This window comes from Eretmochelys imbricata, chromosome 7 (assembly GCF_965152235.1).
Source record: "Eretmochelys imbricata isolate rEreImb1 chromosome 7, rEreImb1.hap1, whole genome shotgun sequence".
Lineage (NCBI taxonomy): Eukaryota > Metazoa > Chordata > Testudines > Cheloniidae > Eretmochelys > Eretmochelys imbricata.
The window spans coordinates 104,426,407-104,440,728 of NC_135578.1; the positions used below are offsets into that span (position 1 = coordinate 104,426,407).

Below are 14,322 nucleotides of genomic sequence, written 5' to 3' on the forward strand. Positions count from 1 at the left end.
CTATTATTACATTGCTCTGCAGTTTGGACTACGGGGGTGTGAATAGCAGCGCACACCCAAGTGCTTCACTATAACTTCCCCATGTGGACACTGCGGGCGCGAAATGAAGGGGTCCTACTTCACGCTAACGTAATTCTTCAAACGGGAGTCTGATGTGATTGATTTCTGGGCCTCTCCCCACTCTGCCTTTTTTACATTGCACATTACTTGCACAAACCCAGGCTATCTGTATTACAAATATGTGGTTTGATTTGGATAATTATGTGTAATTATGATTGCCTGAAATTCTTTGCTTTTAGCTTTGACAGTTTCCACATGGTCATTGGGTTGGTCACAGATTTATGTGGAAGCTACCAGTGCATTAAGTTGACCAATCTAACATGAGAATCTTGAGTCTCTACCATTGGCCCTTTAGAACGGTAAATCATAAGAAAAAAAGTATCGATTCTTCCCCCTCCCCTCCCCCCAGTTTTGCACTCTGAGTGAACCTTGCTCTCACAAGACAATAGTAGGTAATTTTTTTTTTTTTTTTTTTTTTTACTAGCCAGCTGGTCTTTAACTGAACAATCTCAATAATATCCACCACAAACTCTAATCCAAATAAACAAGAAAATACGATTTACAATCTGCAAAGCCAATCAATATCAGTCCATAATGAGTTTTAATACTTAGCAACATATTCTTAAATGTCGTTCTTTCATATAGCAATTTCTTTTTAATTGCATATTAGGAGATAAGGGTTTTGTGTTTTTCAAACCATTTATATGAATTATTTTTTCAGTTGCTTTAACCACAATACAGCAAAATGGTGAAAGAGGATTAGGGGAATTTAGGAAAAACACTGATTTCTATAATCAGATCTGAATTGCAATCTGTCTGGTTTTGAATAGCAGTAAATTTGCCACAGAGACTGCCAGAAGCTGAGAAATGATTGGGCTACTATTACTGAATATTTGGTAGTCTGCTTAGTACCATGGAAGCCTTACTTGATTTCTTTCTTTTTAATACACACTGGGGCTTAATTCTGAAGCCCTTATTCAGTTTTTAGTCAGGTGAAACTCCCAAGTAAAGACTAAAGTAAAAAGTAAACTAAGACTGAGTGGCGAATTGTGGCCCTTGGGATTTGTGGATGGAGAACTCTTCCTCTCCCCACATGAAAGGAAGAGTCAGCCAAGTCCACCACTCCATTGCCTTCTTCACAAGGGTTTTGTGTGGATCCAGGAATCCATGAGGGGGTGGGAAGCAGTGGAGATCATCAGAGGAAAGTTAATGCAATCAGAAAAGTGCTACTCCCTGCTGGGAAACCCCTAGTTTGGCAGTTTCTAGCAGAGCCCCAGGATGTCCAGAACTGATTTGGAGGCACAGGGGCCTTTGTGAAATTGGTCCTGGGACCTTGGTGGATCCCTGTTTCAGAACCTTAATTTCTTCTTTGTCGGGGACAGAGCCTAGCGACCACTTTTTAATAGAGGAATTCAGAGAAAAGTCCAGAAAGGGAACCACATGGCGTTCCCTGGCCCAATGCATGTATTTCTCCATAGGGAAGTTGTCTGACCATAAGTAAGAATTTGGCTTATGGATTTACTGGGTGTTTTGCTGGCACAAGAATTGATTAGAAACTGAGTGATGATTTCAGGATTTGGCCCTGATAGAATTAAGTCAGAGTCAGAGGTGGTGCTAACCCATTGGGGGTACTAAGCAGGAATAGTCCCCTCCCCCCCCCCCGCAACACATACTGATAGGGGGTCCCCTTGAGTTGCTCTGGGCCCTAAGCAATTTCTTAATCTGCTTATGCCTAGTGCCAGCTCTGTTCAGAGTAGAGCTCAAGTAGCTACACCATCCCTGGAACTACTGACTAATAATACTTTGCGTTTCTATGGTGCCTTTCATCTGAGGAGCTCAAAGCTCTTATTCATCTTTAGAACAAGTACTAAAACTACAGGAAGGTAGAACACACCAGACTTTGTGGTGGAAGAGCACTATATTTAATTTTTGAAAGCATCCTAAAATGACTGTGTTTTGTGGATAATGATGTGACTTTTACCTATCAGTGCATGTCATCAGTTGTGTAATATCCGTGTCTCTAGTTTAGTATAGATATCAGAGCCAAAAGGATTTTAAGAACTGTTAACATATTTATGCATTTTAATACTTACATTACTCCATGTCATTTTATTTGCATCTTACATTTCATGAAATTTCCTATCCTCTAATGTGGTTAAACCCAGAGTAAGGTAATGAGATGCAGTGTATCTTGAAGACTTTTTTTAAAAGTAACATGAATTTGAAGTAAATATTCCCCTTAAGTAGCCAGTAGCCAAGACAAGATTATTGCAGTAATTTTACACAATTCACAGGCTGATGTGTAGCCCATTGTTTCATTGACTACAGCACCTAAAATTTGTCACATCTTTTCCCATCCTTCCCTCACAGCCTTGCACTTAACTCTCTGGTTTGTGAAAATGCTTGAAAAATGTTTGTGTCTTTCTTTTGTCTATGCAGGGAGTTAACAAGAGTTGGAAACTACTGTCAACCCATCCTGTGAGTGAAGCAGATGGGAGTTGGTTCTGTTGAACTTTTCACTTGGGAAAATGCATTAAAAAAGAAGCGTTGCTAGAACATGGCTGATGCTGACCTTTGCCTGTACTGTAATGGATCCCAGTGCATGATTTCATTACCATGGTGATGATCTTAACCAAAACGCTGGAAAACAAAGGTGCTGACTCTGTGACATGCAGGACTGAGCTGGTAAGATATGTAAAATCTGAATGACAAACTTCCTGCTGATAGCTGCACTGTAGCTGTATAATATGTGTTTCAAATTTAGGGCCAGATCCTCAGTTGGTGTAAACTGGTGTAGCTCCAGACACTTCAGCTGAACTACATCCATTTACACCAGCTGAGCATCTGGCCCTTAGTAAATAACAGGAATGCTGTGGTTTTAGTATATGTGAATCTCAGCAAAGCATTCAATCTATTGCCATAGAATAAACACATTAAAAAACTGGATAAACACCAACTAGATGAATAGCTTGGATTAGAAGTTGCCTGACTAACAGTGAACAGATGGTCACCGGTAATAGTAAGATGAGCAAGTGGGGAGCAGTATTAAGTGGGGGGTGGCAAGGGTCAGTACTGTGTAACTTAACAGTTTTGTTAAGAATCTAGAGAAAAATACAAATTCAAACACCATCAAATGAGCTGGCAGCACAGAAAAATCAGAGAGGCAACAAACACACAGAAAGACCAAATTACATTGCCAAGTGAATTGGGGAGAGTGGAACAGTGGGCTGAGTGTACCTAAGGAGAAGAAATAAATGGCACAGATGCAAATTAGGGGCAACTGCCTGGAAAGCAATGAGTGCAAAAATGACCTGGGGGTGATAATAGAGAGCAATCTGAATAGGCTCTCAAAGTGCCAAATAGTCAATGCTAGTCTCAGACGTGTTTATATATAGTGGCATTCAGGAGAATTATTCACAGTCTAGAAAGAAATTAGAACAAGGTGCTGTTGCCTGGAAAATGCTTTGGGAGTTTCAGAAAAGATGCACAAGTACAAATACTCCTCTCTCTCCCTCCCCACCCCAGAAGAAGCAGAGACCTCCACCCCCTTAACTGACAGATCCCCCAAAGATCAATGCGGATTGCGGGGGAAAGCAACGGGCAGCTGCCTGTAGCACAGCTGATGTCCCTGTGGAAGGAGGAGGAGCTTCTGTAGGGTTGGAGGAAGCATGTTGCAGAGGCTGAACTTCACCCTTCTGTGGGCACAGGGTCCCCCTCTGAGAGCAATCTAGAAGGCATACGACTCAAATGTCTCCCAAAGAGGAGGTGAATATGTTCTATGAGGGAGCAAAGCCCTTGTCTGAACATACATTGTTTTGGTCATTAGCCAATAAAGGAAAAAATATGAAAAACATGATGAAATTTAACTGGTCTGAAAGATTCCCCCAGGCAGGCCTTCTGCAAACCATTGGCTAAAGTTCACTTGAAAGTTATTGGATTAAGTGGGTGGGCAAAGGGAAGTGACGAAGTGTCATGTACAAGCTTCTAATGAGATTTGGTGGCTGTGGGAGACTCACTGGTTTGGGATGAATATAAATTATTCTGTGCATTATGGAGCCACATGGAACCAGTCCACTGTAAAACAACAAAAGCAGCCCTTTCATTTCCTTTGCTGGGGGCAAAATTGTTAGCTTTTGATATACTGCAGACTCGTTAGAATGTAATTGCCTCGCTGCAGGGCCCTTGGTTATTAATTGCTTGTTAGCACTTTTGGTGCTGTGTAAATACAATAATAAAAATGGGTCTGGATGTAAATTTCTAATTTTCTGGGATGTTACATTGGTGCAGATGTTCACACAGGGGCCTGATCCAAAGTCCACTGAATACAGTGGGAGTCTTTGTAATGACTTCAGTGGGCTTTGGATCCAGCCCAAAGAGTAGAAACCAAACAGTGAAAATTGAATAAAATCTAAAACTAAATCTAAAACCACATATAAAAAACAAAAGACCGGAAAAAACCTCCCAACCCCCGCCCCCAGTGAATTAGTTCACTGTTTTACTTCCCAGTTTTGATGTAAAACTCAAATCTTATGAAATGGCAATCGCACTTAATATAGGAACATATGTCATTTCAAAATGTTTCTTTCTTCCTCATTTTTAGACCTTAACTTTTGTCTCCGAACAGTACTTGCTCTTCTTTGATATTGGCTAGGCAGATGTATGCTGTGAAAACCTGGTTTTCTAGCGTTTGTTCTCTGTTCAAATTTGCTCTTGTTCGGCCTTACTTTTGATACAGCTATTTGTCATCTTTGTTCTCTAGTTCTCTGGTTACTTCATACCTTCTGCAACTAAATTAGGTCCCAATGGATATAAATGTTTCTATTTTACCTGGGAAGTGACAGCATGCTTCAAAAAGGTGGCCAAACTTTTACGTACAACTTAAATGACTTTTTCACATCTGCACAATTGGCATTTTCTGCCTCCTTAACATCTTGTATTAGATTGTAAGGTATGTGGTGTGCATATTTATTAGGATCGTTTTCATTAGATAATTTTTATAATGGATTGTCAGAAGTAATTGGAGTATTGTTATGTAAGTGGCCAACATTTAAAATATGAATTGGGAGAGAACAAGGTGCATATGCAATTGCCTAAACCCAGATAAAATGCAAATGTGGCAGAATGGATCACCCTGGAATTTATTTTGGTGCTGGTACTTGAATAAAATTATCATTACTTAAGTAAAGTAGGATGCAGGTGCAGGGGGAGAAATGTCAGAAGTAGAATAGGGACATTTTTGGGACAGCAGAAGAATGGTGACCATGATAGGCATTGGTAACATATTCTGCACCTGTAGTGACTTATTGTGTTTAAAGCTGCAGTTTGGTCATGGCAGCTTTTAGGAGAAGGCTTAAGATGATTGTGCTGTCAAGGGAAAAATTGTTGGAAAGGGTGTTTAAATAGAAAACATCACAAGTCACTGGAATTGGTTTGTACCTGTAAAACATTGATTCTTCCATTTTCAGTGTAAATAAGAAGAACAATCTAAGTGCTGTGAGAATCATTTGCAGAAGAGCTGTAGTGTGGGAGCCCACCTTTGTTAAAAATGGTCTTTCAGTTTCTAAATGGGAAAATGTAGTGAGCCTCTAAGAAATTCAAAATCCCACTAAGTCCACTGGTCTCTTGCTTGTCCCAACACAGAATTATTGATGAACTCCCCCTCTTTGTTTAGTTTCCCCAGTAGTTTAAGGTCCTGGGTCCAGCAATGAGTAGTCCCTGACTTCAGAGGAATACTCACACTCACGGCTTGCGTGACTGGATCCTAGTGCTGCCACTTTGCAGTTTTTAACAAAGTTTGATTAACTGAAGGAAATATGGAGGGAGGATGGTTGGCTGGTTAATGCACAAGACTGGGTCTTAGGGAATTTCAGTTCTGTCCCCAGCACAGCCACTGAGTTCTTTGGGCAAGTCCCTATGGACTGCCACTTTTGCTCATGTTAACTAGTCCTACTGAGTACTAACTCAGCAAGAATAAGGATGGCGGAATTGGGCCCTAAAGTTCAGAATAACTTCAAATGAATTAGTCAAGCCTGCGAGAAGTGAATAGCTTTTCTGGTTGTTTTCAGCACACTCCAAAGATGAGTCAAGGACCTACTCTCTTCTCTTGTGGAATTATGGGTAAGTAACAGAAATTTCTTCAATATTTACTGCATCTCTGCTCCAGTCATTTAATCAGTGACCTTTCATAACTGCATGGTGTAAAGGGAAAGCATTTTTTTGGGGGGGGGGGGAAAGGGGGATCTTAGTAAGAATATATCCTAGAATTGTTTCCTACAAATCACAAGCTGTGTTGCTCCTTTTCTCTAAATACAATATCTGAACTCAGAAAGGCCTCAGGGCCCTTTACTTTGGAAGCCACGTAGCTATTTGTTTATCTCCTGTATGCTACACCTCACGACACTCTGGTGGGGAGCAGTGTGTTCGTTTCCAGTTGGACAACCTGTATCTTCAGCTATATGTAAGCTTAGCATCATCCCAAGCAGTAGAATCTACTTAATCATCCAGCCTTTCTGATTATTGCCACATGCATTTAACTGGAACAGTTGCCAGCAATTCAGTGCAAAGCCTTTTGTGACTAAAAAATGGCCAAGCACCACAGCCCCTGTGTCTAAATGGCACGTCCAATGGTGTCCGTAAGCCTGGTCGAAGGAGTTCACAGGTAGGAAATAAGTTAGTGTCTGCTGTCATGCACTACCCACCACTTATTCCAGGGTAGCTTTCTGGCTCCATTGGCAGCTGATAAATAAGTTATTTACCTTGTTTTTCTAAATACTTTGATGCTTTTGCTTATTTTTAGAGTGTTCATACAGTACATAGATTGCAAGCCTTTTGGAGAAGGGACAGTCTTTTTATTCTGTGTTTGTACGTTACCTAACACCAGGGAGTCATGGGTCAATGACTGGGGCTCTTAGGTGCTACCACAATACAAATAAACAAACAAACAATATTATCAGTAAAAAAGAATACCTCCGAGCCAAAAGTTTTCAGACAAGCCTCTGTTAGTAAGGACAGTTGCTTATTTGGTCCTTTGTCTTTACCAAGAGCATGGATTGTAGTGTATGACTTCTAATGTATTTTGCACCAGAGTGCATCACTTTTTATGCAGAACTGCCATTGACTTCCATGGGAGTTTGGTGCATGGACTGACGATCCTGAGGGACCAATCAGACTGAAAGATGTGGCACTGTATTATGCTCAGTGGGCTTTGTAATGTGGAGAGTGACTTGCTAGGCACTGGGCTAAGATCTCCAAACCCAATTAAAATTTTAGGTGGTGATTGAGTCAAACTACTTGATATGAAAGCCAGGGCTTTACAAACAGAGAGGCTGCCCCCTCCATTAACAGATGTAATTCTCATTAGTGTTAATGGGAGCTGAGTACATGCATTAAGGGGAGACATTTCCCAAGCCTCCAGATAACTAGAGTCTTCTGAAGGGGGTGGGGGGAAGATTAAATATTTTGATTTTCCATATGAAAGTCACAAGATTCAAAGTCAAGACATGACAGAAACAGTCAGTTCCCTTTATTCTGCCTGTCAAGAATAAATAAGGAACAAAGAGTACTCAATCAGTTGGGTTAGCCTTGTGATAAGGCATTTACAGAACTGTCAGCAAATATGAAGGGTCTAAGCCTAATTGAAAAACAGCTTGTTAATAGCTTTCTACAAAGCCGTTCGGATCTGAGCTACACTGTGCTGGTCTTCCTTGTGTGCCAAATTATCCTGTTTCCAAGGGAACCTAATCTTACCTCCTTGACCACAGCTCACCATGTAATTGTCTTTGTCATGCCCAGTCAAGAAGAGTGAGTCTCATTGGCATGTGAAGGCATTATTTTGTTTTTAGGCATCTTTCCCAATGCATTTCTTGATGTCTTCAAACTTGTGCCAAGATCACAAACCAATTCAGTGTTGAAACTTGTTCAATGTTTTAAGTCCGTTCAGTGATTATAGTGGCATTGAATTTGAAATTGGTTGACTATTTCAGATCAGCTGGCTAGGTTCCCGCTTGTGAAAAGCGGAGAGAGAAATAAATACATTGAAGTTTGGATTGGCAGTAGGGCCAGCAGGAGGCCAAGAATTACAGTCCCATGTAAGATCTCTGGGGATTGGAGAGAACTTGGCTGGATTTCTTGTCCTTTCATTCAGGGTGTCTTAAAAAATGATCCTTTTGGATTCCACTGGAAGCAGTGAATGGAGAGGGAGATATTGCTGGGCAGTCTGTGGAGCAAACTGGCATTACATTTTCAGAAGGAAATCCATGCCAACCTCTTTGCTTCAAGTAAGAGGCCATGAGGTTGACTACAGGGAACTGAAAAGTGTCAAGGAATGAAGTGGTGCCAAGTGGTGGAAAAGGGCATGTCCCTTCTTTTTCAATTGTCTATACCTTTGGCTGCAATTTCTTCAGAACTCAAGATCAGCAAGTCAGTTTTTGGATGGAAGCCATGAAAGAAAAACCCAGAATGCTCTAAGTGATTCAGTAAGTGGGTTTCTGGTCTGAATAAATATTGAACCAATACCCCATTTTGGTGACAGTGTGATATGAAAGTTATTGTCTTAAAGATGGGACAAAGTAAAACTCTTTGTATCCTGCTGTAGTAGGGATCCCATTGGCTAAGTAAAAGTGTGGTAAAACAATTAAGTCATGCACTGCTTGCTGAAGCTTGTCAAACCTAGACTGTGCCAGGCTGCCAGAAAGAGTGAGGTCCAGAAGCATGGGCTCTCCGCAGAGAATACTTTGCACCTTTTTTGGAGAGTATGTCTCCAAGAAGGAATAGCAAGATTGTAACCACTGGACCAAGGCAAGACATAAGAGGCTATGTATCAGAGATCTGGGTCTGAGACTGTGACCAACACCTTGAATTGCACTTGGGAGCACATAGCCAGTGTAGAGTATGGGGCATTTGGGGCTCTTCCAGTCAAGGGGTGAGCTACACACCAGCTGAACATTCCAGTTGCATTTCAACAATAGCCTGGAGGAGAGTGGATTTCAGTCATTTCGTTTCACGGTGACAGAGGTTGTGATCACTGTAATAACATCTGGATCAGAGCGTCACAGCTGTCTGGACAACCGAAAAAAAAAGTATGTTGTGCCACAGGTTACACCTGATAATCCAGAAGCCCGTCTGGCCTCGTTATGACTCTTAGACTATTACTAAGATGCAAAGCTTGGACATGAGCCTCCAACAGAAGGCAATCTCAGGTTCTTGCCCATTCCTCCAGATGTTTGCCCCTCTCCACCAGCATAACCTCCACCTTATTCTGATTGAGCCAAAGTCGTTTTACTCTCATCCACATCTCTACTTCTGACAGGTCCTGGGAGAACATGGAAGCCACAGAATTCAGAGTTACTGAAAATGAGATGTAGAGTGGAGTGTCATGTTTCTCCTGATGGCATTGCAAGCAAAAGCATCTCACGGTCTCCCTTGGCATTTGTACATACACACTAAACACGCTGGGTGACAAGTCAGAATCTTGCAGGATGCTGCATGTGAGGATGGAGAGTAAAACACTTATTACTATTCTCAAGAGGAAAGAATGAAGCCCAACCTAACTTCAGGCATAGTGGCATTAAAGGCTGTGAATAAACTTAATAAAAACATAATGGACACAACTACGTCAGCTGCCAGATGGAGACTGTAAAAAAAGAATAGCATTCCCATTCCCATATTACATACCAGTGTCTTAATCCAAACATAAAGGGACTAAGATTTCCCAACATCACTTTATCAGAAATATTTCTCATCAGTAGGAGGTTAGAGACCATGCTATAACTGGAACAGTTTATGGCCATTAAATACACCATAGTGCTTTTCACAAGTAAGGCTGCTGTTAGTCCTAGTGAAATTCTGATTTGGGTAATTACATTTGGCCTGTGTAAACTGACCAGCAGTTTCAACAGGATATGGTATTCTGCTTCACTTCCTTGCCCTAACTGATGGCTAGTGTTGCTGAGCAGTGTTAAACAGCTGCCATGATACATCTCAGAAGGTTGACTGTAGTTCACTGGTGGATGGAGTGGTATAATATATATATATTGTGACAAAGCTCTGTCCTTGCCTCCGTGGGTCCCGCGTATCCTGGCAGATTTCGCTAGCCTCAGAAGCTCACTGTGACCTTCCACGTAACCCTTCTTTCTCTAGAGACAATGGTCACAGTCTACTGAGCCATTTTCATCATAAGCCAGCAAGGGAGGTGAGGAGAAGTTATCCTTCCTTGCACAGTCTCTGTTGTCTCCCAGTCTCAGTGATTAATCAGGGGGCAAATGTTGGGGGCAGGTGGGGGGGGAGCCCGGGCCCACCCTTTACTCCAGGCTCCAGCCCAGGGATCCTAATAGTATCAGCTATGGTAGCAGACCTTTTAGAAACATGACATGTACAATTCCCTGGGCTACTTCTCCCACAGCAGCCCTCACTTCCTCAAGCTCCACTTCACCCTTACCTCACGGCCTCCTTCCTTGTGCCTGATATGGTGTGTACTGCTCAGTCTCTCCAACAGCACAACTTCCTTCCATAGCTCCTGACATGCACACCCACCTGACTGGCTGGGAGGCTTTTAACTAGTTTCAGCCAGCCCCTGATTGGCTTCAGGTGTCCCAATCAACCTAGCATTCTCCTTGCCTTCTGGAAAGTTCTTAGTTGGCCCCAGGTGTCTTAATTGACCTGGAGCAGCTTCCATTTCGCTTATCCTGGTACCAGGGATTTGTTTAGCCTGGAGCTAATATATCTATCTCCCACTACTTTTCTATAGCCATCTGGCCTTGCCCCGTCACAAGATATATATATATATATATATATATATAGTTTGCAAAACCCTTTAAGATTCTGCAGACTGAAAGTGCTACACCACTGGAAGATCTTATCATTCATTCAGGGACCCTCTTCCTTTTGGAAATAAATTATTTTAGATGATTATAACAAATGAATCAATATGAAAACTCGCACAAAAGCTTTGCAATTGTCATATCAATACATCATACAAATGTTTTGTGAAGGAGGAAAAGATACTGAAAACTACCCTAAGGGAAGAGGGGGGAAGAGAATGAACTAGGGCTTGTAAATCTTCTGTATAATTTAGATATTTATAAAGCACTAAACATTATGAGAATCTATAAGAAACATTAAGCTATATAAAGAGCCATTAAAGATTTGATAAGTCAGAAAATCTAACATCAGAACCATTTTCCAAATGACCTAAAGAATTATCTTGTTTTTTATTTTGACATAAACAAGAAATGCTCTGCCAGTGTAATAATAATACTAAAAAGATTGATTCTGATCTTTGTAGCTTTGCTTTGCTGGAAAGAGGACAAAAGTTGAAAACCCTACACCTATAAATTCAGCCCTGAGAAAGAACAATTTCTTGCACCTGGCTTGAGTGGTCCTTGAAACATCAGGGAATACAAGACATTTCCTATTATGAAACAGAATTTTTCCATTTCCCTCCCACACAGCTGGCATTACATGCCCGCAGTCAAAAGGCATGGAAATGTAATGGTAGCTGTGCCAGAGATAGAAGCCATTTTATTAGAAAGTTTGGTTATTGCCTCTTGATACAGATTTTCTGTATCTGAGGGGGTTGGGAGTGTAAAATCTTTTAAAGAGTTTAACAATATAGTAACATCATCAAGTAATTCTTCCCAACCAGATATTGAAGGAACACCCAGTATCTGAATGTCCAACATCAGATACCATTGTGAGGGATGGCTGAATAAGAAACTAGATAGATACTTTACTAAAGCTAACATTTCAGGCTATGCATCAGAGCATTAGCCAAATCCAGTCAGCCTTTTATTTTGATTATGGTAGCTCCAAGGTCCATATCAGGACCTCATTGTGCGAGGCACTGTATATACACAGTAAAGACATCGTACAAAGGGCTTAAGCTCTAAAGAGACAGGACAGACAAACAGAAGTAGGCAGACAAAAATAATAACTAAGTAACATTTTATAACTAAAGAACTCTTTGCTCAGCAGAAAATCAGGCTCATAGTTTCTCAAGAAAGTTTATATGTGATGGTTGCGTTCTGCTGTTACCAAAAGGAGAAGGATTTTGCATGAGGAACCAAAATGACAATGGGAGGTGCAAGAGTACAACACCCCAGTAAAAATAACGTGCTTATTTTTGGTAAGTTTATGAAACTCGTCGTTTTGGTTCATCATGTTCAAAAAGGATTGTTGAATCATATATTAATTCTTTATAAAACGCACTTTAAAAAAGCAGCCTGCCTTGTTCCTGGAGAATTTACCCAGAATTCATTCCAGTTTAGTACTTTGTCAGGAAAGAGTCCACAATAAAATATGGTGGTGAAGAAAATTCTGAATTTCGTGCATTCTGCTTCTGACACTGGAAGTGGGACTGGAGCAAAGTTTCTTTAAATTCTGTGGGCAGGATTTTACTCAAAGTGAATAGAACTGATGTCAGTGGGATTACTTTAAGAAGCAAGCATGCCCAGTAATGGTTGCATCACTGCAGCTAGTGTTAGTAACATGGCTACATGAAAAAGGTTCTGAGCGCTACAAGGAGGAAAACCAAGAAGTCAGAAGAAAAACTGATAATGAAATAAAAAAAATAAACCAAACCAAAACCTGAGCATATAACTTCAGACATCATCATCATATTAACCTTATATGAGTTGGCAAGGGCGAGGACAATCCTTGTGGCAAGGGCTACAGTCATGCCCTTTTAGACTGCTAATTTGGAAATGTTGCCTTTTTATTGGAACAAGACTGTTTTGCAGCTCTGTTTCCCACAATAAGGCATCATTTTCCCTTCTAATCCACACCTCCTATTTCTGAACTGCAATTTCCTTTGAAAACAGCTTGTCTGTGGAAGGTTCCATCTAAATGACTAATTGCTGTGTACTTGTAACAGGAAATATTGCTCAGAAAGCAGCTCCAACTCTATATGCATTGCCTAGGCTTTGCTTTTCAAGCCAGCCTAACCATGAGAGCTTTGTTCAAGTTTGCTTGGACGTGTAGTTGTATGTGAGAGTATGCATGTGTGCAGTGTATCTACCAGCATCTGAAAACTAGAAAAAAGCACAGCTTGGTAGAAAAATAGGGAGACATTTAACTCCACCAAGATTGGGAGAGCTGTATAGAGGGACATATTAAAGAACGAAATAATTTTTTGCTGAAAAAGTAGGGACTTTCCCTCTTAAATACAGTTGGCACGAATGGTGTGCAGACCACAGACTTGGTTTGTCGTGTTTGTTCTGAAGCGAGAGATTTTGGGACTATCATTTTCATTTCCCACTGAAGCATAGCTGCATGCATCATATTTTAATCTTGTTTGTGAAACAGGAAAGCAGGAGTACTGGTGTGGTTCTATGTCATTGCCATCAACTAATTACAACCATTAAATTTGTTCCACATTTAGAAGCCATCGCTTGCACATAAACAGGGGACAATGGAAAATACAGACTGTCTTTTCCGCTGTGCATAGAATGCAGAAAAGACTAAAATTTAAGTAAAAGAATATGTGAGAAAGTGAATTAAATACAAACTTATCACAAACAAGACATGCACAAAAAGAAGTGTTTGTAAATATGTGTTGTTAAATTGGGATCCAAACAGAATTCATACGCCAATTTAAAAAAAAATTGATTGGAACCCATAATTACTTTACGAGTTGCTGTAATAAATTATTGATTAATGTAAATTATTTCACAGGAAAAGAACATAAAGGAAACATGAGCAGAAGGATCATCCATTATGTATAAAAAGGAACTGTAAAAATATTATAGCAGAACATTTGTCTTGCTATAGTTAAAGTTGTACACCCGTATTTTCTGTGGTTAATAACTTGGTTGTTAAAATTTACACTGTGTCATCTGGGGAACACATTTTTAGTTACACTAATTTAAAAAGCAAATGTGGCCATTTTGAAGCTGTAGAGGTGGAAAAAAATGGCAAAGTTTCCTGTGCTTTTTACTTTGTGTGTGTGTGTGCTACAGTAACTCAGAATCAGGTCAGTTACTTCCTATGAAATTTTGTCGGACCCTAGTTAGTCTGTAATGTGGACTAAACCCTTTTAAAATGGCCAGCTTAAATTTGGCTACTGTGATAATGCAATTTCATATTTTAGATGTTTTTAAAAAAATCTCTCTCCCCCTCCCTGACCTTCCTGGGAGTTGAGGGAGTTCCTGCCCAGTGAAGGAGGAGATGGACTGCTGCTTCCATTTGCTGGCTTTAAGGGGTTATTGAGAGGAGCAAAGTCCAGAGCAGGGCTCTCTGTCTCTTTTTTTCCCTCTGGTTGAGAGGTGG

At 40.6% G+C, this 14,322-nt stretch overlaps 1 protein-coding gene across 1 annotated transcript in view; it reads left to right on the forward strand.

Moving 5' to 3' along the window:
* Positions 1-14,322, forward strand: part of FAM53B (family with sequence similarity 53 member B) — a 124,074-nt gene that overhangs the window by 32,247 nt on the left and 77,505 nt on the right. The window contains exons 2-3 of the mRNA XM_077822944.1: positions 2,500-2,745; positions 6,126-6,177. Coding sequence (XP_077679070.1) covers positions 2,677-2,745; positions 6,126-6,177 — 121 coding nt within the window. The 5' untranslated portion in view covers positions 2,500-2,676. The remainder of the gene's footprint in view (positions 1-2,499; positions 2,746-6,125; positions 6,178-14,322) is intronic.